The sequence below is a fragment of the Pteropus alecto genome, unplaced genomic scaffold (assembly GCF_000325575.1).
Source record: "Pteropus alecto unplaced genomic scaffold, ASM32557v1 scaffold25, whole genome shotgun sequence".
Taxonomy (NCBI): domain Eukaryota; kingdom Metazoa; phylum Chordata; class Mammalia; order Chiroptera; family Pteropodidae; genus Pteropus; species Pteropus alecto.
The window spans coordinates 13,562,766-13,590,363 of NW_006441955.1; the positions used below are offsets into that span (position 1 = coordinate 13,562,766).

Sequence of the window (27,598 nt, forward strand, 5' to 3'; positions counted from 1 at the left end):
CCCATCTGTAGCATTTGCTGCTTCTATTCCTTCTCTGAGGTGGCCTGAGAGATTGGGTCAAGCAGGCTAGATCTATGACCAGGCAGTCAGTTGTCCTGATAAATTCATCTGAGCTGCTATCGGTGGCAGTCTGTAATAAATAACTCATCTATGCTTCTAAAAATTCATCGAGAAACAGTGGTTGGAGAGCAATAACTTGAGCAGCCCAAATACTTTAGGTGATGATAAACTGAAACCTTCATCACTCCCCACTACCCCTCAACAATTTGGAAGGTTCAGGAAGAAGTGGAACTTGCGGTGTACAGTCTATGTATTAAAGGAAGGTCACAGGATTATCCATGTCTCTGCTTCCCCCATTAGGAGAATCATAAAGAAAATGACTTTTTCAGACTTGCCCCAACATCATAGAGCATTAATCTCCAAGATCTGTAGCTGTTTTGGGAACCCTGAGATATGGGAGTTCCCAACATCTCTGAGAGAGGAAATAGCAGTAGATTAGGATGAACAAGCTTCACTTCAACTAATTGGCACATGTGTCATCTCCTTTCCTTGAACGCCAAAATCTTTCTTCAACTTCATGTTGGTAAGGCAAAATGACCACAAAGTTCCTACGAGTTCCTCTGTAGCTTCATAGTAATTACATATTCAGAATTATAGCTTTGAATGTCTAATTTTCCTTTGCATGGGCTAAGGCAGCCTCAATGGGATAACTGGCACGTGAGTAGATCTTGGGAACCTGGCTGCTTCAGGGCTAAGTTCCTGGGGTAGATGGAAGCATACATGTAGCTGAGGAGAGAAGCTTAGACTTAGCACCAGGGCAAAAGATGTCAGATTGAAGATGTGAATATAGAGCTGCAAACAAATGATGAGGCAGAGTACAAAAGCTGAAAATACCAGAAATAGATTTGTAAATAGGAGATGGTGAAGGCCCAGGCTAGGCGGCCAAGAACTGGTATTTAGCAGGTGGTGGCCATGTGGTACCAAGCTAAGTCAATTGGTTTAAAGGTACAGAATTGGGCCAAACATAACAATGTATTTTTCTAATACAGGATATTAGCTGTGGCACTGGCTAGTTTGATACAGCCTAATCTGGGGGAAAAAAAATGGATAGAGAGCCTGCCATGACGACAATTGTACTTCACAAAGAGGATGAATTTCAAAATGGCCATTCTTTTCCATTCAAATAATGTTACCATTTCCCAAAGAACAGTTTGGGGACAGGAAAGAACAGTATTTCATTTCAAGCTGGACTACTCATCTACCAAAATACCATTCTGACCAAAGAAACAGATGCAGAATTGCAGTCACAGCTGCATTCTGTACAGAGCAAGTTGGATAATGGTACTCTAAATTGCTAATTACACCGCTAATGATTTTTTTAGTAGCACTGCAGTATTTTGCCACCTTTGTTTAAATTTTTTTAAAAAGCACCTAGGAAGTTTTTAAAATGGTAAACTATTAAATACCAGTGAGTCTTCCAAAAAAGAATTTCGTATAAAACCATTTCTTGAAATGGCATTCTCACATGGGATTTTGTAAGAGCCTATTTATTGACTAGCTATTTGTTTTTTTTTTTACTTTCTCATCAATTTATCTGCACTTAAGATTACTGAGGCCATAAGTATTTCAGTATTAGTGTTTGTATCTAAATTCATATTGGTATGAAAAGGTAATAAACTAACATATGTCATGAAATGCTGGCACTGGGAATGTGCTATGACTACATTTACAAAAAGTAATAGCAACAGTACAATTTTATTTTTATTGTGACAACCATGGTAAAATTTATTACAGTGTTAGTATTTTATTGTTTAATCATGCCAGCATAGCTGAAGGAGGTAATTACATTTTTGATATAAAAATGCTGTGAATGTTTTTATTTCAATTTAGCAGATTATAGAATGAAATTAAAGCACTGCCATTGTTCTATATTGTTTCTTACGTATTTAAGTGGTAGAATATTTGTTTCTACAAATAGTGAATTAATTTCTACTAAATTATTTCATTAAGGTTTCTAAATAACTTGCCTCTTAAATGAAAACCTCAAGCTAGCCAGGAACTTCATACATAATATATGCAAAAATACATTAGATGCAGAAAATGGTATACCAATTACAATTATGTCATAATGGTTTTGATAGTTTTTATAGTTAGTAAAAAAAAAAAAAAAAGGTAAATTAGCTGTTAAAAAATTAAGAACACAATTTCATAATTACATACCAGTAATACTTACATTTGCTCCTAAGAGACCATCCAACTTCAGTGATCTTTTAACACTGAAAACGAAGTGTTTAAAGAAAATTTAGATTTAATGTTTTAACTAGCCAAATATTTAAGAGTAATATATATTTGAAGACTCTAAGTTACTTTCACCAAGTAGAATGATATGAAGAAAGCAATTTTCACCATGATGACTCTTTTTTTTTAAATAGCATATTTCAAGATAGAATCATAATTAAATATTTAAATGGTTATTTTTATGCATATGTGGTTTTATATATGTACTATCATACAATTCAATAATTAATCATATTATAAAATAATCTTAGTAAAAAATTACTGTTTTAAGATACCGCTAATAATAAATTATACATAAGAACAATTTACATACTTTCAATGGAAATGTTGAAAGTATATTATTTGCACAAATACACTAGGTATTAAAATAAAGGTATGAGCAAGGTGAAAAAAGTTTTGCACATTATTCTAGCTTTAAACATGATTCAGTGCTACCAGACTATGACTTAACTGAGGAACAGATGCTCTATGTCTTTATAAGTCCCCAATCCATATGAAACTATTTTTTGTCTCCTTCACTAAACTGATTCAGGAACATGCCAGGCTCTCTCTGTGCAAAATCTGTTCTGCTAAACTGGATGCCCAGCTGTTGGTGACAATGCTTAGAAAGGGAAGCTGAATATTTATAATACTTTATTTCATAGAGCTGTCTTCTAAAGAGCAGCCATCAACATTTTATTGAATGCAGACTAAATGCTCAAAGGAGAAAAAGGTCAATATAAATTAAAACTAGTTTTCCCAGTGACAAATACAGCATTAAAAGTACTTTCTTGATTCCTGTAAAATAGAAATTATTATTTAAAATATTAGAGAATTGAAGCATTAGGAGAAATAGATTGTATTATAAAGGTTGCAGTATAGAAAAGAAACAAAATAGCTTATACAACCTAGAAATGACTATTCATAAATGACTTTCAAACAAGTGACAGGAGCGAGAAAAAATAGATGGGCAATTTACAAAAATTACTGAGCAGTAAACATTAAATACAAAAATTTTATCTAAAAAGAGTTCACTTAATTTTGCTATTATATCTGCATTAGCCTATCACATTATTTCTTAAGATAAATTAAAATGGTTTAAAGAATTATATCTTTTAGAAGTCTACTTGAAATCAATTTAATGTGAATTCTCAATGAAGTAACGAGAGAGATACAAACAAATAAAAATGACAGATAATCCAAAAAAAGTATTTATATTTAGCTTCGGAATATATATAACCCTATTCAGGTGTGTGAGATGTTCTGGCAGTTTATAAAACTTCAAAAGTAAAAATCAAAAACTAAAAGTATGCAGTATGGCATTTTTTTATCTTTTGTTTTCAAATGCTGTTAAGATGCAATACCATCTTTTAGAAAGAAACAAGCGTCATCCTGTTAACTGTTCAAAATGTTCAAAACATTTCTGCTTTATTATTGATGGCTAATTCCCTAGAGAAAGAAACTAAATGTTTGGATTTAAAAGTTTCCAGTTTAGGTCCTAGGTTGATCTAAGCAGTCCAAGGAAATATGTAAAAGTAAACAAGAAAGTGAGCAGAGTTAGACTGTTTACTCCCAGTTGAACAGTTTAGTGAGACTCTAAAAACATGATTTATTATGGGAAATGTGGTTTTCATATAATTAAGGCATCTAATAACCAAAAGCTGATAGTATTTACAAGACTCACAAGAAATTTAATAAGCAAGAGTAGGAGAAACATAAATCATTTCATTCAGCCAATAGGGACCAGGTGATGTGAGTTGTCTACTGTCACATAGCTTGAGTGAGAGAAACTCAGATCTCAGATCCTATGCATAATAAATCTTTGTTGAACTGAGGGGGAGAAGCTAAAGAAGAGGTAATGAAGAATGAATCTACTTTTTGGCATAACTACTTTAGAGGAATTTATGACCATCTATTCTTACTATTCTATTAGAATGGATCCTATCGTCAAGATATCTATTATTAAATTAAGTACCTAGTATATACTTTTACCATCCCCCCTTTTTTACCTGCTCTTTCACCCAGGTACATCTGTAATACAAGTATGAGATTATGTCAAACAGATTAGGATGATGTTAATAGGAACAGAGAAGAAGAGATGGATGAAAAATATACTATAAAGAACAGGCAAAACTCGATTAGACATATGGGACATTTTCCTAAGTATTTACTCACTTGCCATCAGTATTAGTTAGCAATTATAAGTGATATATCTCTGTAAAGTTATAAGCAGCTTGTATGGTTACTACCTTGGTTTAAAAAAAATTGGGTATTCAAAAATAGGCAAAGAACTCAAATAGAAAATTCTCCAAAGATACACAAATGGCCAATAAACACAAAATAAGATGCTCGACATCACTAATATTAAAAGTAGCACTAATATTAAGGAAATACAAATCAGAATCTTAATGAGATACAACTTTACTACTTTGGCAACTATCAAGAAAACAGAAAATAAGTGTTGGCCAGGATGTGGAGAAACTGGAACCCTTGTGCACTGCTGGTGGGATTGTAAAATGGTACAGCTGCTGTGTGAAACTTTAGTGGTTCCTCAAAAATTAAACATAGAATTATCACACAATCCAGCAATTCCACTTCTGGGTATATATCCAAATGAAATCAGGGACCTGAATAGATATTTGTACACCCATGTTCATAGCTGTAGTATCCGCAATAGCCAAAAAGTGAAAATGCCAAATGTCAATCAACAGGTGAATGAGTAAACAAAATGTTGTATAAACACACACACACGTGCACATATACATGGACATAATGGAATATTATTCAGACTTAAAAAGGAAATTCTGACACATGCTACAACCTAGATGAACCCTGAGGACATTACGCTAAGTGAAACAAGCCATCACAAAAGGACAAATACTATATACTTCCACTCAAATGAGCTACTTTAAGTAATTAAATTCATAATGACAGAAAATAGAAAGGCGGTTGCCAGGGAATGGGAAGAGGAGTGAATAAGGAGTTAGTTAATGGGTACAAAGTTTCAGTTTTGCAAGATGAAAAAAGTTTTGGAGATGAACAATGGTGATTGTTGTACAACAATGTGAATGTACTTAATGCCACAGAACTGTATACTTAAAAAGTTAATGAAGGTGGGATATCAAACTGAAAGCATGAAGACCAACAACAGCTCAGTGGTTACCAGAAGGAGGTAATTAAAGGTAAAGAGGGTCAAATATATAGTGACGGAAAGAAATTTAACTGTGGGTGGTGAACACATAATGCAATATACATATGATGTATGACTGAATTACACACTTGAAACCTATATAATTTTATTAGCCAATGTTACCCTAATACACTTAATAAAAAATGGTTAAAATGGTAAATTTTGTTATGTATGTTCTAACACAAAAGAAATTCTTTAAAAAGCAAACTTTCACTTGATTCCTAATTAAGAACCAGGAATGACATCTCAAAAACTCACGAAATTACATGATTTGAGGTTCTCTTATAGGATTTTCAAAACATTGGATTAAATATAATTTTAACTAGCTAAGCTGAAGGTAAGAGTGTCTGTGGGAGGGGGGAGAAAGATAAACTTAGTAAAGCAAATAAGACTCAGGAGTCTTGATACAATGTCAAATTCTTCCACAAAGATTGGGCAAATAACATAATCTCACTAAGCTTCATAAAGTTTATAATCCTGGCCTGTAAACTAGTAGGAAATTTCCAAATGGAAAATAAAAACATTACTTAGTGTGTCAGTGCTGCCATTTATTCCTCACTATAATGGAGAATATTGCCAACTACTTCACAAGAGTGTCTAGGATTATTAAGTATGCTTATGAAATACTTAGGAATCCTCTAATGAAAGGCAATGGCCAAATCCACATTCCATGTGACTCTTTGGGTGTAAATTGACATATCTAAAATGATTTTTTACCATTCTATGTATAGGAAAGAGCAAAGAAGGGAAAAAATTCTCCTACATCCTCTTTGCATTCTCCCTTTCATTCAAGCCTATGCTCTTTTGTGTTCAACATTCAAGTATTTACACAATAACTAACTCACTATCACAGCATGGGTGAGTAGGAACATCACTACATGTAAAAATATGGTCACCATGTGAAGGCACCTAAACGATTAAACCTGTTATTCTTCATGACAAAAAGAGTCGAAAACTTACCCAGTTATTAGGAAACATACTTATGGTGTCAAAAGCTTCTTTATTAAAACATTAATAAAGAATTAGTTGAAGAATTCTTACAAAAGCGAAAAGGATATATTTGGGAATTGTGACCCTATGATAGATGGGGGTGAGATGTTCTTTGGGTGGAATAAAATGAGAAATGCCATAAAATCATTTCACTCCTAAATGGGTACTCTCAAAAATGAACATTAATAAAATATTCATTATTATTACCTTCTATGAGAAACATATAAACAAGTATCATCACACATACATATACATAAAAAATATAAGCCCTTTAAAAGAGTCTATTGAAAAGGCTAAATAGGTTTATCAGAATTAAGTATGGCAGATGGATAATATTTTACATACTTTCTTATATGTAATTTCACAACATAAAAATAATAAATATTGATGCTACCCATTCTTTGAGATTTCAGCACAACCATTTCTAAGCTTTTCCTGACAATGTCCAGTTTGCACTAAGAATCTTTTCGGTCTATACCTATAGCACTTGTGCATGTCTCTCACTAAACTTATTATGCTGAAATAGTCTACTTATGTTAGTCTTTTTTCCCTAGACTAAGATATTTATATCATTAGCACCCTGTCTGTTCACCGGTAGGTTATGAGTTCTAAAAACACTTGAACTACCTCTCCCACTAAAATTAAAACTCCTAGAAAGGTATAGTATCTGTTCACATTTGAATCCCCAAAGCCTGACACAGTGATAGGCACAAAGCTGTTATATAAATTAATGGTTTATTTAATTAATTATATTTATTTTTAATTTAAAACCTCAGTCTCAAATCCAAGAATATATTTCTTTTAATTTTTATGATCCTCCAATCTTATTTAAGGTAGTTTAAATGCAGGTTCCCAAAGGATATCATATAAACATGGTCTCTGAAATAGTCTCTTCTATGGATCTGTGTCTTAATAGTTCTGGAAAAATCTAAGCCATAATCTCTTCAAATATTGACTCGTCTTTATTCTACTTTTCTGAGACTTCATATAGAAGTAATTTTAGACTTTCTCGTCTCATTTTCCATATCTCTAAACTCCTATATCTTATCATTGGTATATTTTTGGCAATTTCTTCAGATTTATCTCCCAGTTATCTAATTCTTTCTTCGACTGTGTCTAACTTACTGTTTAACTCATCATTAGTACTTTTTAAAACAATTTGATGAGGTTTTTTTGTAACAATTTTTATATAATTTTAAACTTAAAAAAGGTTCTAGGAATAAGAGTTCTTTTTATCCTTCATCCAGACTTACCATATCTTTGGTCTCCCTTAATGCAGAATAGTTCCTCAACCTTTCCTTTTCTTGATATTAACATTTTTCAAGAGTATAAACCAGCTATTTTTGTAGAATATCTGTCAATTTGGGTTTATTTGATATTTCCCCATAATGAAGTTAAGTATTTTTTGGCATAAATATCACAGAAGTGATGATGCATCCTTTAGAGGGCATAACTTGAGACACATGACACTGCTTTGTCACAACATTAGTGATATGTATGTGTTTTGCTCATTAAGATGTTATTTGCCAGTTTTCTCCAATGCAATAAGAAAACTTGTATGTAAATATCTTGTTTCATATCAAACTTTCTCTGAATACTTTTAAAGAGCCATTGGTGATTTTCTAATTCTATCATTTCACACCACCTCCAGTGTACCCTATGTACCTGTAATTCTTTGACCACTCCTTACTTTCTAGCACAAAAAATATTGTCTGGGCTCTAGAAGTAGCTTTTGTTTCAACGAAACTCAGTTTCCTGTGGATAATGGTATTTAGAAATCAAGATCTGGGCAATACTTGTGTTCACTGCTACTTCTGTCATTGCTTACAATGGACAGAGCTAAAACAGAAAACACACACACACACACTTCTATCTACTTGTATTTATATATGTACATATATATAAATCTATGATTTCATAGTGATATTTCCAATACTAAGCCAAAATATTTTAAATTTGTCTATCCAACAGTGAAAACCAAGATCCCATTATCTTCAATACCTATTATTTGCTCAAGCCTAGAATACACAGAAACTAGTTTCATAAGTGCTAACCCATACCTCTGTGCAAAACAAATCTATTTACTAAGATTCAGTATTCACCTAGTATTCTTAAAATGAAGCTGTATATACAGTCATTCCACTGGGTGTTAAACAGCATTTCAATATAGTTTTAATTTTCATTTTCCTGGTCTAACAACATACTTACTTGCCATTCGTATAACTTTTATTAGGTAATGGTTCAAGTCTTTGATATTATTTTAATAAGGTTTTTATCTTTTTACTGTTAAGTTGTAAGAGTTCTTTATATATTCTAAGTATAAATTCTATGTTGGATATGTGTCCTTTGATGTCAGCCTCAACTTTAAGGTCATGTATTTATTGTCAAAATATATTTACCACAAACTCTCCTAATATGTACCTGTTAATGTATTTTTGAAAGTTGTCCTAAAATTCCACTTTTAATAGTTCTTTGGTTTCCCACTACCTATAACAGAACAGGACCATAGTTCAGGAAGTGTCACCACTTATTAAGCAAATACACACCAGTTTTCATTGTATTGCTGCTTAACAGGGATTTTGCTACATTATCCATGCAACTTCACAAAAGAGCTAACTGGTTTTTTTTTCTCGTGCAGCAGTAGAGAGATAAGTCTTTTTGCTTAATTCTGGGGAAAGGAAAATCTCTTCAATAATCCATATCTTTTAAGGATGTAAGTGAAACACAGATGTATAAACAACCAGTATGTAGGACACCAAATTAAGTGCTGAGTTTCCATATCTGGAAAGTATAGATAATGGCAGCCCCTACCTCCCAAATTCCTTTTTAGGATTCAGTGAGAAAATGTAGGTAAATTGTTAAATGTAAATCATAAAGATTTACATCTTTCCACTTTAATGTTAATTCCTATTTGATACAAATATTTCCTCCACTGTGTTACTTTGCATTTGGCTCACACCTGAAAATAACAGAGGAAAAGGTTACTCTAGAAGTGCACAGGAAGGGGTACATAAGTCAACTTGGGGACAAGGGACAACTTGATAATTTCACGTGTTAGATCTTAATCACCCCGCCCTAAAGAAAAATTCTTTATTGAACTTAAAAAAGTTCCTACAGGGCAGTAATATGAAAATTGAAGTCCAGAATTGGCTACACTTCCTCCTTTGAGAGCTGGAATCCAGGTCAGAGACCCAGTCCTTGAGTTTTCCCACAAGTTTATGTGAATTCACCACACTAACACAGGCACTAAAGGGCTTTATCAAATTATACAGCGTATTTCAATCTACTGTTCCAGTCTCGGTACGTTAACCAAATTTGAAATTATTTCAAGCATTAAATACATCACTAAATATAGCCCACAGTCTATAAAATCTGTCAAAAGCCTGGGAGAATCTGGACAAAGACTACAAGATTACTAGGGCTAGAAGATGAAGAGGTGGGTTGATGGTACCAAGCACCAGGAACCGTCGAAGCAGACAAGTTTATACTCAGAAAAGTAGAAAAACAAAAAAGAATACTGAGGCACATAATATCTGCTCTTCTTGCTCACGAAGGAGCCCAAACAACAATACTTGGGGAGGAGGTACCTACGGCATTTCGACAATCAGGGAACCACCGCCACGGGAACGAACTGAGCAATTCCTTCCGAAAACCAACAACCTTCAGAAGAAAACGCAGAAGCCTAAAAAGCGCGGGCCTGCGGGCGCTCGGCGTCGTGTCACACTTAACGGGGCCCACCGGAAACAAAGTCTCCGCGACAAGGGATCCGAGTGCATGCGGGGAAGAAGGGAGTCTCCATCTAGGACCGCATCCAGTCTCTTTGCCAGTGCAATACAGGACCCTCTCTCACGATTCTGGCCATAACGGTCCCCAATAGAGGAACGATAGAACCGTCTCCGTTCACTGTGGATTAACGATCCGCATATTTCTAGCCGGACCGTTTCGGGAGGTGCTCTGCATTTTATTTCCGGTGGTGGAGAAGTGCAGTTGCCATGGTAATTAAAGAAAGGCCGAGGTCTGTCCGACTGCCGTGAGCTGGTTGTGGAATCCGTGCAGAAAACAGGCTGCGGTTCCTCGTTTGTGAGCTGGAATTAGGTAGCAATCAGCTCGCTGTCTATCTTTGCCCGTTCCGCTTTTTTCTGTTCGGCTTCCTTTTCTCCCACCTGCTTCTTTTACTCCTATGTCGTACTAACACTTGGTCCATGTAGGTACCTAAAACGTACCTGTAAACGCACTTTTATGCCCAGAGGAATACAAAAATAGGGAGCTATTGCCCGAGATCAGTTGTGAACATATATCGCTGTGTAGGGACGGTGACTGGATGGCCGGCACTCTGTTTTCACTTGGCCCTTTAAAAGCCATAGGCACTTGTTAGTTTATTTTTCTTGCTATTATGTGGCTGGTTATTTATGGAGCCGTTTGCTGCAGTGTACTCTGTAGGCCCCTGTCTGAGTATCCGGCTGGAGTTTTAAATGAAGGAGGTTTCCGAGCCTGAGGGGGTGCAATTATATATTTAAGCTTCAGTTTAGTCTCTCGTCACAGAAAAGGAAAGAACAGAATTCTGAAACAATTCTGCCGTGGGATTTCCACGAGGGGGAGTGACCTTATTTGGAAAGAGCATTCGACGACAATCCTAAAAAAATACTTACATTTTTAATTGCTTGCTGCAAAATTAACATTAATTCTCCCTTATTTGGAACGGTTTTTTTCACATTTTTGAGGAGATAAGTGTACGCATATGTGTTTAAAACTCTGATGCTTAATTATAGTGACACCAATTTGCAGTAACCAGACTGTGACTCCACATCCCTATGGGGTCCTTCTAAATCTGGTGTAATATGAAAGTGTCAGGCAGGCGGTCTGTGTATTATAAATAGGGTACTTCATCCATGATAAGCGATTATCTTTCTTTCCCAAGTGTAAAAGACCTATATAATTCAAGAAGGTGCAAGTGATTTAGGCCTCTTGAGTAAGAATCCAATGAGTCCTGAAGGGGACCCTACCTGTGTCGTCTTATTGTTGAACTTGAAATATTAAATTTATTAGATTGGAATGTATTTTTAAAAGTCAAAGCTGGGTAAAATAATGTTGGAAACCGTTAGACCACCAGCACAATTTAGTGCCTCATAGTAACTATTGTACAAGAAGCTTTCATTCACATTAATAAAGAAGAAACTGTTATAGAAATTTACTGCCTTTTGCTACTTACTATTATTAGCTTGGTGACACTGTGTCCTTCGATTTCCTTATCTGTAAAATGGACAAAAAAAATACCTCACTATTGTAGTAGGTAGGGATAAATCGTAGTGTGTGACATTTCTTTAAGCTCTTATGAGCAGAGGTGCTATATAAACCCCAAACATTATTATTAGTAATGGAACACGGTAAAATCTCATGGTAACACTATAAATGGAATTTTAAAAATTAATTCATTTAAAATGTGGGCCACATTATTCAGATGTGAATATGACCTGGTTGATCCTGCTGTAGACATTGATGCCGACTGCCTATCATATTATATCCACATTCTAATTACTATGGAATTTCACTCTATCTATAGTTTATTTAGTGCTTAATTTGTGCCAAGTGCTGTTCTATATGCTTCACATGTATTAACTTATTTAATTCTCATGACAACCCTACAAAGAGTGTCAAATGACTGTCCTATTTTGTGAGAATAGATGTGTGGGGTTTTTTTTTGTTTGGGGGTTTTTTTTTGCCCTATGATTCTTCTTTTGTATTAATGTTACATCTTTGTTTTGGCTTTGTTCTTTTGGTATATGTGTGTGTAAATATATAAGTATATATGTACATATATACATATATATGTGTGTGTGTGTATATATATGTGTGTATATATATATGTACACACATATATATACACACACACACACATACACACACACACATACATGTATCACCAGAGGCTTGTCCTAGTTTAACATATAATACAACATTATGCATATGTGATGTTCATGTTTTTTTTCCCCACATATATAAACTTTAATGTCTTGATTTTCCCATTTGAAAGGCAATGTACCATTTGCATTTTAGGGGATTAACATTGACTAAACTAAATTTTTAAATTATTTTCTCATAGAATGGCCACCAGTCCTGGAAGTGATGCAGCTTTCTCCACTCAGAAATCAACACTTTCAGAGAGTCCTCAAACAAAGAAATTTCCACTAACTGAAGAGGAAATATTTTATATGAATTGTAGAGCTGCCTATTTAACTGTTTTCAAAAGCAGCTTAGAAAACATTATTTCTAAAGAGCAACTTTACTTAGGTAAAAATAATTTTTTAAATTAATTATTTTGCCTTATTTATTGAAAGTTAATAGAGCAGAAAGACTGAAATTAGAATTATGTTGTTGAATTTTAGTGATTTGAACAATGGAACTACTACTTATGTTATTGTGCCATTTTATATAGTTACGTATCCTAGGACCTTCAAAATAAAAATTTCAATGTTTATACAGACTAGAATAGTATTTTTAAAGCTTCCATCAATTACTTAAAAATATTTTTTTAATTCTCATTTTAGTACTTTAAGATTTATAACAATAGAATTAAAACATGTTTGTTATTTGAATCACTACTCTGAATTTAACCTATACTATGAAAATGTAAAGGATATATAAAAATGGGGTGAATGATTGTAAAAGTATTAGGAAATAAGTGAAATTTGAAAAGAGAATTAATAGTTCTGGTTTTGTTTTGATTTTTGTGGAAGAGGAGGGGAATGATCTTTTATTACTTCTCTCTATTATCATATTCCTCTGATTGCAAATATCCCCCCAAAAATGAATTTGGTCCTTGCCAGGTGTATCCAATGACTTGGAGGTCTTTAGTCTTGAGAGTGGTAAACAACAATACCAGATAACACTGAATACTCATGTTATTTTCGTAAAGGTTAACTTTGTAAGTAGAGAAATTATGAGTTATTTTGCCATCCTTAGACGCAGTTTCCTTAAATAAGAAATCTGACATAATTTTGCAATGTCTCGGGTTTGTATGAAATCTCTATTTGAGAAAATTCGTTTTGGAGAATATGAAAATTGAAAAGATTTTATTTTAGTAAGATTATATTTTACTATAAACTATAGTTTTAGTCTTTTCTCTTTATTCTTTTGAAAATGGGCTGAGATCACAAAAATCTACTAAGTTTAAAAGTTTAACATGCCTTCCGCTACTATGACATTTAGTTTATGAGACAATGAATATGTATTACTAAGATGCTATCAGTCTTATAGAATTATCTGGGAAGATAATACTGCAGAGTTTGTCTTTTCAGTGCTACATACACTTTTGGTTTTATGGTGGAATACTCTTTGTAACATTGTCATGACTGATTTCAGATAATCTAGATTTTTAAAAAGTAGTAGTGTGAACCAGTGATGTCTCTTTTTACTATGTCTTTCATCTATATCCTTCTGCCATTTAGGTACAAAACATGTGCTTTGATGTTCCATTTCAAGGTCAGATAGAGCAATACCATTACCAGAACTTTAAGAGTTCCTCTTTTTTTCCTCCAAGTTTTAAATAATACAGATATTATATACTCATGTCAAAGCTTAAGGTAAACCCTGGCAAAAGTATCTTGGTGTAAACCTTTAAACATCTACAGTTATATAATGTTTTCACTTTTATAAGACTTATTAATGGGCTCCAACTAATTCTTAAACTAGAGGTTAAAGTTAGGTTAGTAGTTACTAAGTTATACCTACTTCTTAGATATGGGAATGTCTCCTTACTGAGTACATGTTTTGGCATAACGAATTTTATTCTGAGAAAGGTGTTCTGTAATTAACAGTATATTTTAAAAATATTTTGTTATTGAAGATAGCACCAAACGTATGTTGAGCTGCCACTTGTGGAAAAGAGTTACACACCTATTTTCTCAAAGTTGGATGAAATAGCATTTTCTTTTACATGGACTTTTGCTTTGTAATCACAACTTCATTTAGGTCCTACTTGTATTCCCAACTTTAAAGGATGGAGTTTGGCTGGGGATCGAATGCTAAAAGACATACAATAGGCAAAATACTTATCTTTTATTCTTAGGGAAGCATGGTAATCAAGGCTTTTGTCTACATCCAGAACAAACCTGCGAAAATAAAAAAATATATATATTATCTCTACTATTACAAATTTCCACAAAAGCTTTCTAGGTGAGTGGAAGATGGCAATTACTACAGCTACAGCTTTTGTTAGCTCTGAAAGTCACCTCTGGATAATGATCTTCTTCCTGTTTCTGTGTCAAAATTTTAAATTATTTAAGTATGATACTCTGGCATAATCTGGAGGATAGGAACATTTCTCTCAGTCTGTGGACTTTTAATATTAACCATAAATAGCGACCACAGGTAGCAATTTTACACTTCAGATGTGGAATTTGTATTTAGATTATAAAACTTTTTAGGAGCCAAGAAGCTTGTATCTCTGAAAAAAAAACACTGTTACGCTTGTGCATAGTGAATGTTCAACAAAATGGACTCACAGATAGCTGTATTTATTACCCTGATATGATTACTATTTCCTTGAGGATATTTCTTTAGTTAATTTGTTATATATATATATATTAAATGATTACATTAAATTGTAGACTATCCAGATTATAATTTTTTAGTGCTGATTGACAATGCATGAATCTTATGAAATCTCATCTAAGTTTGGAAAGATCCAACATAAGGTTTTATAATAGAAGTTGGAAGCACAATTCAGGAAAGTTATATATTTTAAAATTCTGTTAATTCCTTTTATAGTGCTTAGGAAAGTTATCACTGGTTCATTTTAAATAGTCTTAAGTCTTCATATGCAGAGATTTGATTATTTGCAAATTACCAAATTACTCCTATTCAACTGTACAAATAACTACGGTCATTTGACACCATTATAATCTAGTGTGATATGACATATGCAAATATACAAAGCCTTTGTCACATCATAATTCTTTGCCTTTCACAGATATAAGGACATGGCTTTTAAAATAGGTATGTCTCATGAATAACTGGTTATAGGACTATTTTTTAATGTTCTGGTTAAAAATGAGAAGTAATTTGACCATTGCATGTCTACAATAGTCTTCTCTCAAAGTTCGTTGACATTCTTGATTTTTAGCAGGGCTGTAACTGCAAGTAGATAATTTTTGTGCATATACTTGACATTTGAGACATAATGCTCTTGAAACTCTAGTATCTAGCAATGATATTTGTTGGGCCAAAAAAAGTAATAATTTATGATTTTTGTGGTTATTCTTATGTCCTCAAAACAATTAAGTGGATAGGTGTTTTTAATTTTTTTTTCTCCACCAGGCACTCTTATGAAGTAAATTAGATATTGTCACTTAATTAAACTATGTAGGTTGAGAACCAATGGTCAGAATAGGAAAAATCTGTTTAATTCTGGCATTAATAAATTAAGAATCATCTCACTAGATTGTCAACACCAAAGGTAATATATTGATATGTATATGCTTTTGTATAGTATTGTAATATATAATGGTTTAAAGAAAAAATACACTTAAATACCAATTCCAAATGTTACTATAAAAGAATAATATTTGTTTTATTGGACAGCTCTTCAGCATGCAGGAAGAAATCCATCCCAAAAGACTATTAATAAGTATTGGACTCCTCAAACTGTCAAACTGAATTTTGATGATTTTTGTATAATTTTAAGAAAGGAAAAACCTACTTCAAAAGCAGAACTGCTGAAATCATTTAAGCAATTAGATGTAAATGATGATGGCTCTATTTTACACACTGACCTTTATAAACTTCTAACGAAGGTAAGATCTGTGAAATGGTTTTGTAAAATGCATATTTTGCAAAACAACTTGGAATCTACCTTTGGCAACCAAAGACTGCACGTTAAAAATAATTGTTTCATTGATAGGTGAAATGAATCACATATATGTTGTTTATCAAGTACTTAAGGATCCTTTTGGATGAAAGGTGCTTCGTAAGTAAAAGATAAAGTATAAAATTGAGCCCATGTTGCAGTCTCCCCATGCTTCTTTGCAGTTCTTTCCTGCTCACTACTCTGTAAATCAGTGATTCATGTGTGATGAGTAAAAGAGAAAATATAAATGGGATTTAGAATCCATCTTGTTTCTTGGTACAATGTGAGAAAATATCATTATTCTAAATTTAATAGTAGTTATTACTGAATCTATGTTACATATTGTTGAAATTTAGTAAACTGAATTCAGCACACTTTTACAAAATTTAATAAAATTATGAAATTTTGTTTTATATAATGGTTTCATTCTTGCTTGACATAATACTTATTCTGAGATTTATAATGAAGCCATATATTCAAACTTAGTTGCAGAATAGATTAAAATGAATTTCCACTCTCCCATGCATAACAAAATGATAGTCATGTGGCTTTAAAATAAATCTTGTTTTTTCAGAGAGGTGAGAAGATGACTCGAGAAGAAGTAAATGCCATAATAAATTTGGCTGATGTAAATGCTGATGGCAAATTTGACTACATCAAGGTACATAAGCTCATATTGATGTAAATTTGTTTACTGTATAGGAGAAGTATTTTTAAAGGGACATATCTTTTTAATATTGGCAATGACATATTTATTTATTGTGTACTAATTGTACTTGAAATTTAATCTCTCTAGTCCCACAACCGTAATCTGATGACTACATTAAAAACAATATAAGTAAGTTAAAATACATGCATGTTCACATACACACACACAAACATAGAGACTCTTCTCAGAAATATACCTTTTCCGAGGTAGAAGAATCATAAAAATTATTTAGAACAAATGCAAGTCTACACATCTTGTAAAAAAATAATAAATCATTTCTCTTTGTGTAACATTTTATTTTTACTCAGAGTATGACTTCCTCTTTGAATCATGGCTGCATTTCACTAGGTCACTTGAGGGTGGTCAGTCTGATTCAAAAAAATAAAATAAGTAACCTAGTTCAATAGGAAATATATTCCATCAGTCTCTCCCTTGCCTACTAATGTGCATTTGCTTTTTCCCAAATGTATGATTGAATGTTTTATCACTGGACTACATTTTTATTTCCTGTAGTTTTGTAAATTATATGTGACAACCAATGAGAAATGTCTCAAAACTACTCTAGAAAAACTGGAGGTTGACAGTAAACTGAAGCGTCAACAGTTTGGGAGCCACATTGAAGGGCCCCCTGAATGGGATCCATCACCAGTACCAAAACCATCACCTAGAATCACAAGAAAAACTGATCAAGAAACATTCTCAAATAAAGGTATTTACTTTTTGACGCTAAAATTTCTTGATCAAGAATGGAGGGTTATGTTCTGATAAATTTTTCCTTCCATCTTATCAGTGATAAAACAAATGAGAATACAACGTTTCAGCTACCATTTCTAGACTCAGCTGTAAAAATCTATTGATGTAAAATTTTATTATAGAACTTGGCTATGCTCATTATAGTTTATTAAAACTAAAATTTCAGGCTAAAAGGTGACATATTGAAATAATATTATTAATAGCCTATAAATTAGGGATTATTAAAGCCTGATAAATATAAAACTTCTGACTTTATTTCAGTTGGAAGAATAAAGAGAACAAAGTTAATACACAGACCTTTTATACTACAGCGTGTTTAGAAACAAACTTTCTATTGACAACTTTTTGTAATATGAGACCAAATAACTCTTACTTGTTACAGGTGATACCAAGAGCTCTTTACTGGCAACAAGCAGAAAGTTCAAAACATCTGTTTCTTTCACATTTACCATGGGGGCTAATAGTAACCAAAACTCAAAGTTAACTGAGCCAGACTCACTAAAGGTATAGTATTTTAAATTAATAACTATGACTTTTTCTGAAAAAAATTGCCATTAAGTGTATTAATAACTATTTGGTGTCTATGGAGAACCAGTAAAGTTTGTGAAGTAATTCTTTGAGGTTTTTCTATAGATTGTGGCATTTCTATCTATAAGCCAATTCTATTACTTTAAAGTGAAAATGATGAAGAAGAATATTATTAAAAGGCCTTTAGTTTGAAAATGATGACTCTTCAATTTTTGAAGTTGAATAGATTATCTAATTATGTACTTTGCCAAGCAATTTTTTGTTTTGTTTAGCAAATACTTTTTATAGGTGTTTCTTATAAAGAAATCATTCATTCAATATCAATTCCTCTGAGAGAAAGACAACAAAGTCACTTTGCTAAGTCAATATTTGTAGTGTTAATATTGATCTTCTTCCTTTGTTTTCCCTTTCTAGACTCAACCTTTACTAGTTTTCTTTCAACAGAAAATAATAGCTACAGAAGTATAAAACATTAACTGGAAAGTGCTAGGATACATTAAAAATGTGTACCTAGAGACCCCTGTAAAAGGGGGAAAAATGGTTATGACCACATACTATAACTGCTGTTAGAAAACTGAACTGATTGTTCTCAAGAGCTACATTTTTGTTTCAAATAACAACTCTGTATTTGTTATTGAACTCTGAAGTCCCTTATATCTTTAAATTGCTAGACAGTGACATTTGTTCTATATTAAAATTTTAAAACATTATCTCCAAGGAATTTTGTTCAGACTATTTAGGAATCTATACACCCTAAGCAATTTGGTGTGCATGTCCAGCATGTTCACACACAATATTTCGTGTTCCAGTAATATTATTTTCCACTAATGGAAGCTTTTTGTATTTTGCAACTAAATTAGATGTTAATAAAATTTAACTTCATTAAATAATTGTGGTTTACCTGATTCAAATAAATATGTTTAGCTAGTATAAGGAGAGATATAAATAAATATTAATATGGATTATATTAAAGCCATAATAAGACTTTTTGTCTGTGTCATGCTCGTGTTAATTGTGCCCCTACCAATAAAATTCCTCTAATTTAGTTTTACTCAACAACTATTTACTAAAAAGGTAATGTATGCCAGCTATTTTGCTTAGTTATAAAATATTAGCCTTGAATTAAAAAATAAAAATTTTTATTTGATTATTGATACATCGAAGTAGTATAGCATAGTATTTATTCATTTATTTGTTTAACAACTATTCATTGACTACTCTGTGCCAAGCCCTGTCGTAACTAAGAGCTTTGGATAGAGACAGACCTGTGGTTGAATCTTAGCTTTGTCACTTAGTAACTGTGTGATCTTTAGGAATTTAGTCAGCAGCCTTTCTGAGTCTCAGTTTCCTTAACTTATAGATTGCAAATAGTTATATTTAGTATGTTTTTGAAAGATTCAATCAGGGACATAGAATTCACTTTAATAAATAGTGTTAATATTATAATAGAACTGACTATAGGTCTTTATATGGAAATTTCATGATGAAATTATAATTTAAGAAAGTTAATCTATTGTGTATAGTGTACAGATATCTCAAATTAGGAAGAATATCTGAGAGGCAGATAGAGTTATCCAGATATAAAGTGATGATAGCTAGGCCTAGGGAAGTACCTAAACATAATAGGGAAGAGACAAATCTAACAGTGCCAAAATTAGTCTGTAGGCCATAGTGATTGTATAACAAAAGACTACTTAAGTTTTGTACCTAAGAGCAGGGAGTGGTGCTCTTAATAATTGGAAAGTAGGTAAAAGATACTAGGAGAATTTAAGGATTAAAAGAAGATGGCATACTGTCAACTTTTAAATTCAATGACATAAAACTTAATGTCTTTTGGAAATACTTCATAGCCTTCATATTACTTACCTGACTTTTTATATCTTATTTCTGATCTTGATATTGCCCACTGTTGTTCACTATCTGATATTTTTTAGATGAGCTAAAGTGATTTTTTAAAAATTCTGTGACCTTTAAAAAAAATTTGGTTCTTTGCATTTTTCTTTGAAATTACTTTATAAATTTTATATGTTAACTTTCATAACAACTCTGATAAGTACGTGGTTATTAGTGTAGTTATTGAGGTTGATAGAATAAGTTACTTAAAGAATTATTAAATTAATTTTCTTCAAATACCTTAAATCTATTTTAAACAAATTTGGGCATTTCAATTTCATGTGGAGTGGAGAGGTATGGAATTGGGAGAAGAAGGGTCTTTTAGAAATTAGAAAATTGTTGTTGTAATAGGGTATGTATAAGCCAGATTTTAAATTGTAAATTCACACAATTGGAAAAGGACCTGAATTACAGGAGGAAAATAAGACCCTTATAGGGATTATACATGTATTACATTCTATAGACCATACATAGGTACTGTATCACTATTCTTTTTTTAATCCTGTATTCTGTCCATTTGCTTAGGTTTTATATTGTACAAGAAGGATTTTTTTTTCTTTGAGAGAGGAATAGCTTTAGTTACCAGTCATGACTAGAATTAGAGAAAGCCCCAAATCATGAATTGTATGCTCCAAAGATGCAATACTTCCTATATTCAGACTCCTAATTAGAATGTGCCTATAAATATATTTTACATATATGTATGTATGTACATAAATGTATGTATTATATAACATAAACGTGTTATACAACATTATATATGGTGTACGTGAATGTTATTTGACATATTATGTATGTCTATATGTACAATACAAATATAAACATTTTAAACTTGAAATGGTTGTCTAACTTAATTTTTGTGAAGACTCCAAATAATAATTTTATTACAAAAGTTTCTCATATTTTCAAAATGTTGATCAATTCAACTTGTCAATTAGGTGACACTCCATATCAATTTTCCCTTTATAAATCATTTATTTAACCTTTTGTTTTTAAGTATGAATAGTTTATAATTCTTTAATAATAAAAAGTTCAATAACTATTTACCTACTTGTCTTAATGAAAAGCAAATAGCTTTCTAAAATATATGACATAAGGTATCTTTATCAAAACCAACAGTGATGATAGTGATTATGATGTATAAGATCTTCCTATGAATCTGTGGCAGATCTACTGCATAGTAATTCTATCTTACTTAAAACTTTAATAATAATACAGAATTTTTTGTCAAAACAAATCATGTTCTCTGAGGTGTTTTAAGAAAATGTTGCTTTACTGATATATGTAAGTTTTTTGATTGCTAAAATTTTCAACTTTACTATTTTTAATTTGTGCTTTTTGGTATTTTCTTATACATTGTGAATGAAAATAAGTAAAATTTGTATATGACAAATAAATGTATTAACATTTCTTTTTTCCTTTTCTGTGAATTTTCCAGAATCAGTAGAAAATAGCACCACCTTATGCCCTATGTAAGAATTACAAGCTACTATTTTATTTTTGCTTTATGTTTTCAAAAAATTATGTTATACATGGAATTTCTTAGTCTATCATTCTAAAAATTTTTTAACTCAACCTTCTTCCATTTCTCTCATAAAACTCAAACTGTCAACTTAATCTATAGTCCTTTTGAATTGATTTATTTGAATGAACCAGCCAATTTGTCAGTACTTTTTTTTTTTTAATTAACATTTCAGTCTAGGTCCTAGAGAAAAAGCTTCGTGTGATTGAAAGTCTGTTTTAAAGGAAATTTAGTTTGAATAAGCATTGTGTTTTTAATAACTCTGGCAGATCTTAAGAATTTGAATGCTTCCTTTTAAACAGGAGAGCTACAAATTTTTCTAGTACTCTTATTTAGTATTCAAAATAATCTGATTATTACTTGAAGTTTGGTTGATATAAATAATGTAGCATTTGTCTCCTATTTTATAATAGCTGGTGACCTACCATTTTCCAGCCTATTAACCATGTATTGTAATGTACGGGTTGGATGTCTTTCCAAAGAAACTTATAAATTCCATTTTACGTGTACCTTTTCTAAAATTAGAACTTAGGAAATACCACTGATAAAATGTTTAACTCACTTCCCAGCTAAATTTTATAAAGGCATCTCCTGTCAGGTCATGACACCGCCCCCAGAAGTACTATAAGCACATGGAAAAATTTTTCCATCTTTGAGTTTCCCAAATGCCACAAATTATGTTCACTACCGGTGTACCTGGCAAAGTGTATTATTTTTCAGTTTCATTTAAACATTTTAAAGAAGAGAATAGGCTGCTACACTCATGATTACAGTACAAATTTAACAAATTTTCCCGCTACTAAAATCTACATTTTTAAAGTAAGAAAACCAAATCATTTCTTTATCTTAACGCTTCAATATATGGATAATTCCAAATGATAAAGCTTTATCATACTTTAATATAATAATTCTAAACCTAAAGTTTTTTAAGTACTACTTTTTAAAAAATTATGGCAGATATTTAAGTATGAAAAAAGAACATAATTTTGAATATAACTTGTAGTTTGGAGAGAAAGTAAGGAGACCTAGGTTTCAGCTTTGGTTCTGCAGTCAACGAGAATTATAACTCAAGCCTATCACTTTATTTTTCACACTTTCGTCAGTCAAAAGAGAAGTCTGGACCAGACTGCATTTTAGACTTCTTCTACCTTTAATATTCAGTAATTCTAAACTAGTATCCCTTACCATTCCAGATGGATACATATAAAAAATATATTCATAAAATATATTATATGAAATTTCGTCTCATAACACTAAAAATCAATTGAAAGGAAAACAAATGTTTTTCGTTTGATGTCAGAATCTTAGTTCAAACTGTCTCAAAGGGTAACACCTAAATATGAGTACATCTTTCCTTTTTTATCTGTAGCAGCCCTCACCATCCAAGGTTGATTATATCAAGGCCAATTGGCTTTGAGGTAACGTCAGCATCTATTATTAGTCCATAATGTATTCCCATCCAAGAGATTTACAGGAAGGCTAACTGAAACTATGTACATACTCTCACTCATCATTAATAGTTGAACTTTTGGCTCGAGCGCAAATTTAAACCTCATTGTGTTATAGAAAATTTTAATTTAGTACCCTGAGTATATTTTCTTTTGGAAACATGATCTAATGGTAAAAGCATTGATCCCAAAGTCTCAGACTCTAGACCTGATATTTCTACAAACTCCTTCTAAAAGTCTGAACCAGTATAACCTCTGGGTACCTCAATTTCTCTGTTTATTAAAATGACTAATTTATATCTACCCCATATTGCCTCATAGGGATGTTGTTAAAATATCATTTATAATGACTTGTTTCTGTCATGGGCTATATACTTATGAAGATGAATTCCAATAATTTAAGGTCACATTTTAATTTCTCAGAATTAAAAGTACACATATCTTTTATACCCCAAAGGTGTGACAGTGAATGTGATTAATGACTGACTAGAAAGCTTGAGTAATAGTTCAGCAATAATGGTAATTTCTTAAAATTCAGTTTAAGATGAAATCTCTAAAGAAAAGATGAATATAAAAATGGAAAACTAAAATAAGTTGAAAAAGAACCAAAACTAAAATAAAAGGAAATAGAGAAAATACATGCAATAAAGCTTACAAAGGGAGGTTAATATCTAAAATAGTCAAAAGAATTTATTAAAATATGTAAGAAAAAAAAACATCTTCAATAGAGCTATGAGAATAGAAGATGAATAGGCTGTTCACACAAAAAGGAAACAAAATAACAAACACATGGGGAAATGGTCAGCCTTGCTAGTAATCTGAAAATTCAAAGTTATGCAAAAATTATTACAATACCATTTTATTATACCATTTTTATTGCATTAATATAGTTTAATGCAAAAGCATTACAATACCATGTAAATGTATGAAATACTATAATGAATATTTTGTATGCCCACACCTTGCTTAAGAAATCATCCCTCACTACCATGCAGTTTTTTAAATGATAACACTACTAACCAAATTATGGTAATGACAAAGTTACTACATTATACACAATTGGTGGTATAAAATTAGCATCACTGTTTTCAAAGCAATATGAGAACACATCATTAGCCTCTAATTTTGGAATATATTTCTATTATAAATACTTTTTTGCCTAGAAGTCCTTCTGCAGGATATTATTCATTAGAAGAAAAACATTTAGATAAAATAGTATTTATTTCAGCACTATCTATACTGATGAGAAATTTGAAATAACCTAAATGTTCAACATTCTAGAAATAGTTAAAGTAATGGTATACCAACTCAATGGGTAATTACAGAATCAGTTAAATTGAAAATTTGAATATTGCTTAGCAAAGCTTTTTTTTATTGTGGTAAGATATACAAAATTTAACATCTTAACCATTTCTAGGTATGTAATTTGTGGCATTAAATACGTTTATGTTGTGCAACTATCACCACCATCCATCTCTGGATTTAACTACTCTATCTATCTCATATAAGTGGAATCATACGATATTTGTCCTTTTGTGTCTGGCTTATTTCAGTTAGCATGATGCCCTCAAGGTTCATCCATGTGCCGCATGTGTCAGAATTTCTTTCCCTTATATACACGCACACACACAATGAAATATATATATATATGCCACATCTTGTTTACCCATTCATCCATCAATGGACAATTGGATTCTTTCTACTTTTTGGCTATTATGAACAATGCTGCTATGAAGGTGGATGTACAAATATCTGTTTGAGTCTCTGCTTTCAGTTCTTTTGAATATGTTCCCGGAAGTGGAATTGCTGGATCATATGGTAATTCTATGTTTAATGTTTTGGAAAACTGCTAAACTTTTTTACAATGGCTTCACACCTTACATTCCTGCCAGGAATGCACAAGGGTTCCAATTGCTCCACAACCTTGTCAGCATTTTTATTTTCTGTTTTTGTTTTTGTTATAGCCATCCTAGTGGGTATGAAGTGGTATCTCATTGTGCTTCTGATTTACATTTCCCTAATGATGTAATGTTGAACTTTTTTCTTGTGCTTTTTGGCCATCAATATATCTTCTTTGGAGAAATTCAAGTTCTGTGAATTTCATAGTCTATTCAAGTTCTATGACATTCCTTATTGGGTTTGTGTTGTTGAATTGTGGGAATTTTTAATATGTTCTAGGTATTAAGCCATTTTCAGATACATGATTTGCAAGTATATTTTCCTATTCTATCGGGTTGACTTTTCACTACGTTGATCATGTCCTTTGATACACAAACATTTTTAATTTTGATGAACTCCAGTTTATATTTTGTTTTGTTGTCTGTGCTTTTAGTGTCATATTCATTGCCAAATGCAGTGTCATGAAGCCTTCCTCTCTAAGTTTTCTTCTCAGAGTTTTATAGTTTTAGTACTTACATTTAGATCTTTGACCCATTTTGTGTTAATTTTTGTATACGGTGTCAGGTAAGGGTCCACATTAATTATTTTGTATGTGGATATCCAGTTTTCCAGCCCCATTTGTTGAAAAGACCATCCTTTCCTTATTGAATGGTCTTGGCACTCCTGTTGAAAATCATTTGGCCAAAAATGTTAGGCTTTATTTCTGTGCTCTCTGTTCTATTCTGGTCTCTCTCTATATATGTCTTTATGCCGATACCAAACTGTTTTAATTACTGTAGCTTTGTAGTAGATATTGAAATCAGGATGTATAAGTCCTCCAACTTTGTGCTACTTTTTCAATAGCAAAATGTTTGAGATATAGCATTAAATGAAAAGGCAGAATATAAAATAGTGTTAAATAGAATATAAAAAATAGTTTTTTATATAAGCCAATATTAGGAAACATTACATAAAAATCAAACTATGTTGGTAGAACTGTGAGGATTTTCTCCTATTTTTAAATTTCTAACTTAAAATGTATTTGATAATAAGAAAATAATATAAAATATGAAAATAATTATGATTTATATAATAGAAAAATTATATTTAAGTACGTTAGGATAATTTAGCCTTTAAAAAAGTGAGTGAGAAATCAGTCTTGATGTAAATTATGTTTGTTCTTATCTTTTCAGTGCCATGTAAATCTATAATGGCTTAATAATATTTTTATATTATTGTTATACAGCAAATACACACCTTTTCAGCAGTTATCTTAATATTATTAAAGACTTGAACCTATTGTTTAAATATCTTTACAGATAATTTTTCAAAACCATTCTTTGTAAAGTAACTTCAAAACCTCATTAATATTTTTGGAAGTCATTAGCAGTAGAATAGAAATTTATGTTACAGTATAGATAGGTAAACCAACTAATGATAAAGTGAAAAGCATTTTTGCATGCATCTGTGGTAATGGCACAATTTCTCGTACGTTCAATACAGAATTTTTTACTTTCTAGATAAGGTACATCTTCAAGTTATACTTAATTCTAGTTGTGAAATCCCAAATAGACACATTAGTTTGGAGCAGAGGAAGGGATTTGGCTAGACCAAGAGATAACAGAGCGAATCTTAAAGAAAGGTCTTCCTCAAAACTGATCCTTATCATTTTGTTATATCTGTGAGACTTATTCAGTGTTCTTTTAGTTACCTAGACTTGAAACGATTATTTTGGTTGTCACATACTTTATTTTTTAAATGCAAAGTCCTATCACTTTTTCTTTCAACATATCAGTTTTAGCAGTCCTTCAATTTTACTATGCTCCAAAAACTACTCTCACTCTGATTATTGCAGCATCATGTTTATCACTTTGTTTCAGTACTTCCTCCACTCTCATGAACTTTATTTTTCTTATTTCTTCTCTTCATTATGTTTTTTCCTAACTTTTCAATATCTAAATTCTGCTGATCCTTCAAGATACAGTTCATGGAATGCCCTCTGAGTTTATATGGATCCCCCACCCCCGACATCAGTCACACAAACATTTATTGAGCACCTACAATGTTCCAGGCACTGTTTTAGGTACTGAAATTATAATATTATTTTGAATATATAATTCTTTTTTCATTCTAACTATATACTACTATCAGTAATAATTGAATTGTGTCATGTCTTTTTTTACCTCTCAATTACTTTACAAATTCCTGGAAGTCAGTGGCTCTATTTGACATTTTTTTTATATCCTCCTCAAGGTTTTCCTCATTGCTATGCATGCTGGAAACATATAATAAACATCATTTGAAAATAATTTATTTTCTTTATGTCAGGAGTGGCAATGTGTACAATCAAAAGGTTGCTTTTTCTTAGAAGAAGATGGTGAAATCATTAGTCATCACTACAGGATGCAAATAGCTCAGAGATCCATTGTTTATCTAACAATTAAGCCATTAAACTTGAGTCAAGTTGAAGGTAAGTTTAAATTTTCTGTATATTTAAAGATATCAATTTATGCCTTCTTTGAAAATACTTATATATTTGATAGTCCTATTTAGTGAAGAAAATAAT

General features: G+C 31.8%; 2 protein-coding genes across 10 annotated transcripts in view; one reads left to right on the forward strand and one right to left on the reverse strand.

Annotated features, from left to right (window-relative positions):
• ITGB3BP (integrin subunit beta 3 binding protein) overlaps nucleotides 1–10,190 on the reverse strand; it is a 53,001-nt gene extending 42,811 nt beyond the window's left edge. For 7 of the 8 annotated variants that reach the window (XM_025052033.1, XM_025052034.1, XM_025052030.1 and 4 more), the window contains exons 1-2: nucleotides 10,045–10,161; nucleotides 2,234–2,276 (exon numbers count right to left, since the gene is read on the reverse strand). Coding sequence is in view for 1 of the 8 variants with exons in the window: in XM_006919272.3 (XP_006919334.1) it covers nucleotides 2,234–2,276; nucleotides 10,049–10,053 (48 nt within the window). In the remaining 7 variants the exon portion in view is untranslated. Of the gene's footprint in view, nucleotides 1–2,233; nucleotides 2,277–10,044 lie in introns of all 8 variants that reach the window. The other variant, XM_006919272.3, reaches the window with a different exon arrangement.
• Nucleotides 10,191–10,261: 71 nt separating this feature from the next.
• Nucleotides 10,262–27,598, forward strand: part of EFCAB7 (EF-hand calcium binding domain 7) — a 36,318-nt gene continuing 18,981 nt past the window's right edge. For both annotated transcript variants that reach the window (XM_015595119.2, XM_025052024.1), the window contains exons 1-7: nucleotides 10,262–10,552; nucleotides 12,558–12,745; nucleotides 16,037–16,248; nucleotides 16,876–16,962; nucleotides 17,524–17,719; nucleotides 18,146–18,267; nucleotides 27,361–27,502. In XM_015595119.2, coding sequence (XP_015450605.2) covers nucleotides 12,559–12,745; nucleotides 16,037–16,248; nucleotides 16,876–16,962; nucleotides 17,524–17,719; nucleotides 18,146–18,267; nucleotides 27,361–27,502 — 946 coding nt within the window. In that variant the 5' untranslated portion in view covers nucleotides 10,262–10,552; nucleotide 12,558. The remainder of the gene's footprint in view (nucleotides 10,553–12,557; nucleotides 12,746–16,036; nucleotides 16,249–16,875; nucleotides 16,963–17,523; nucleotides 17,720–18,145; nucleotides 18,268–27,360; nucleotides 27,503–27,598) is intronic.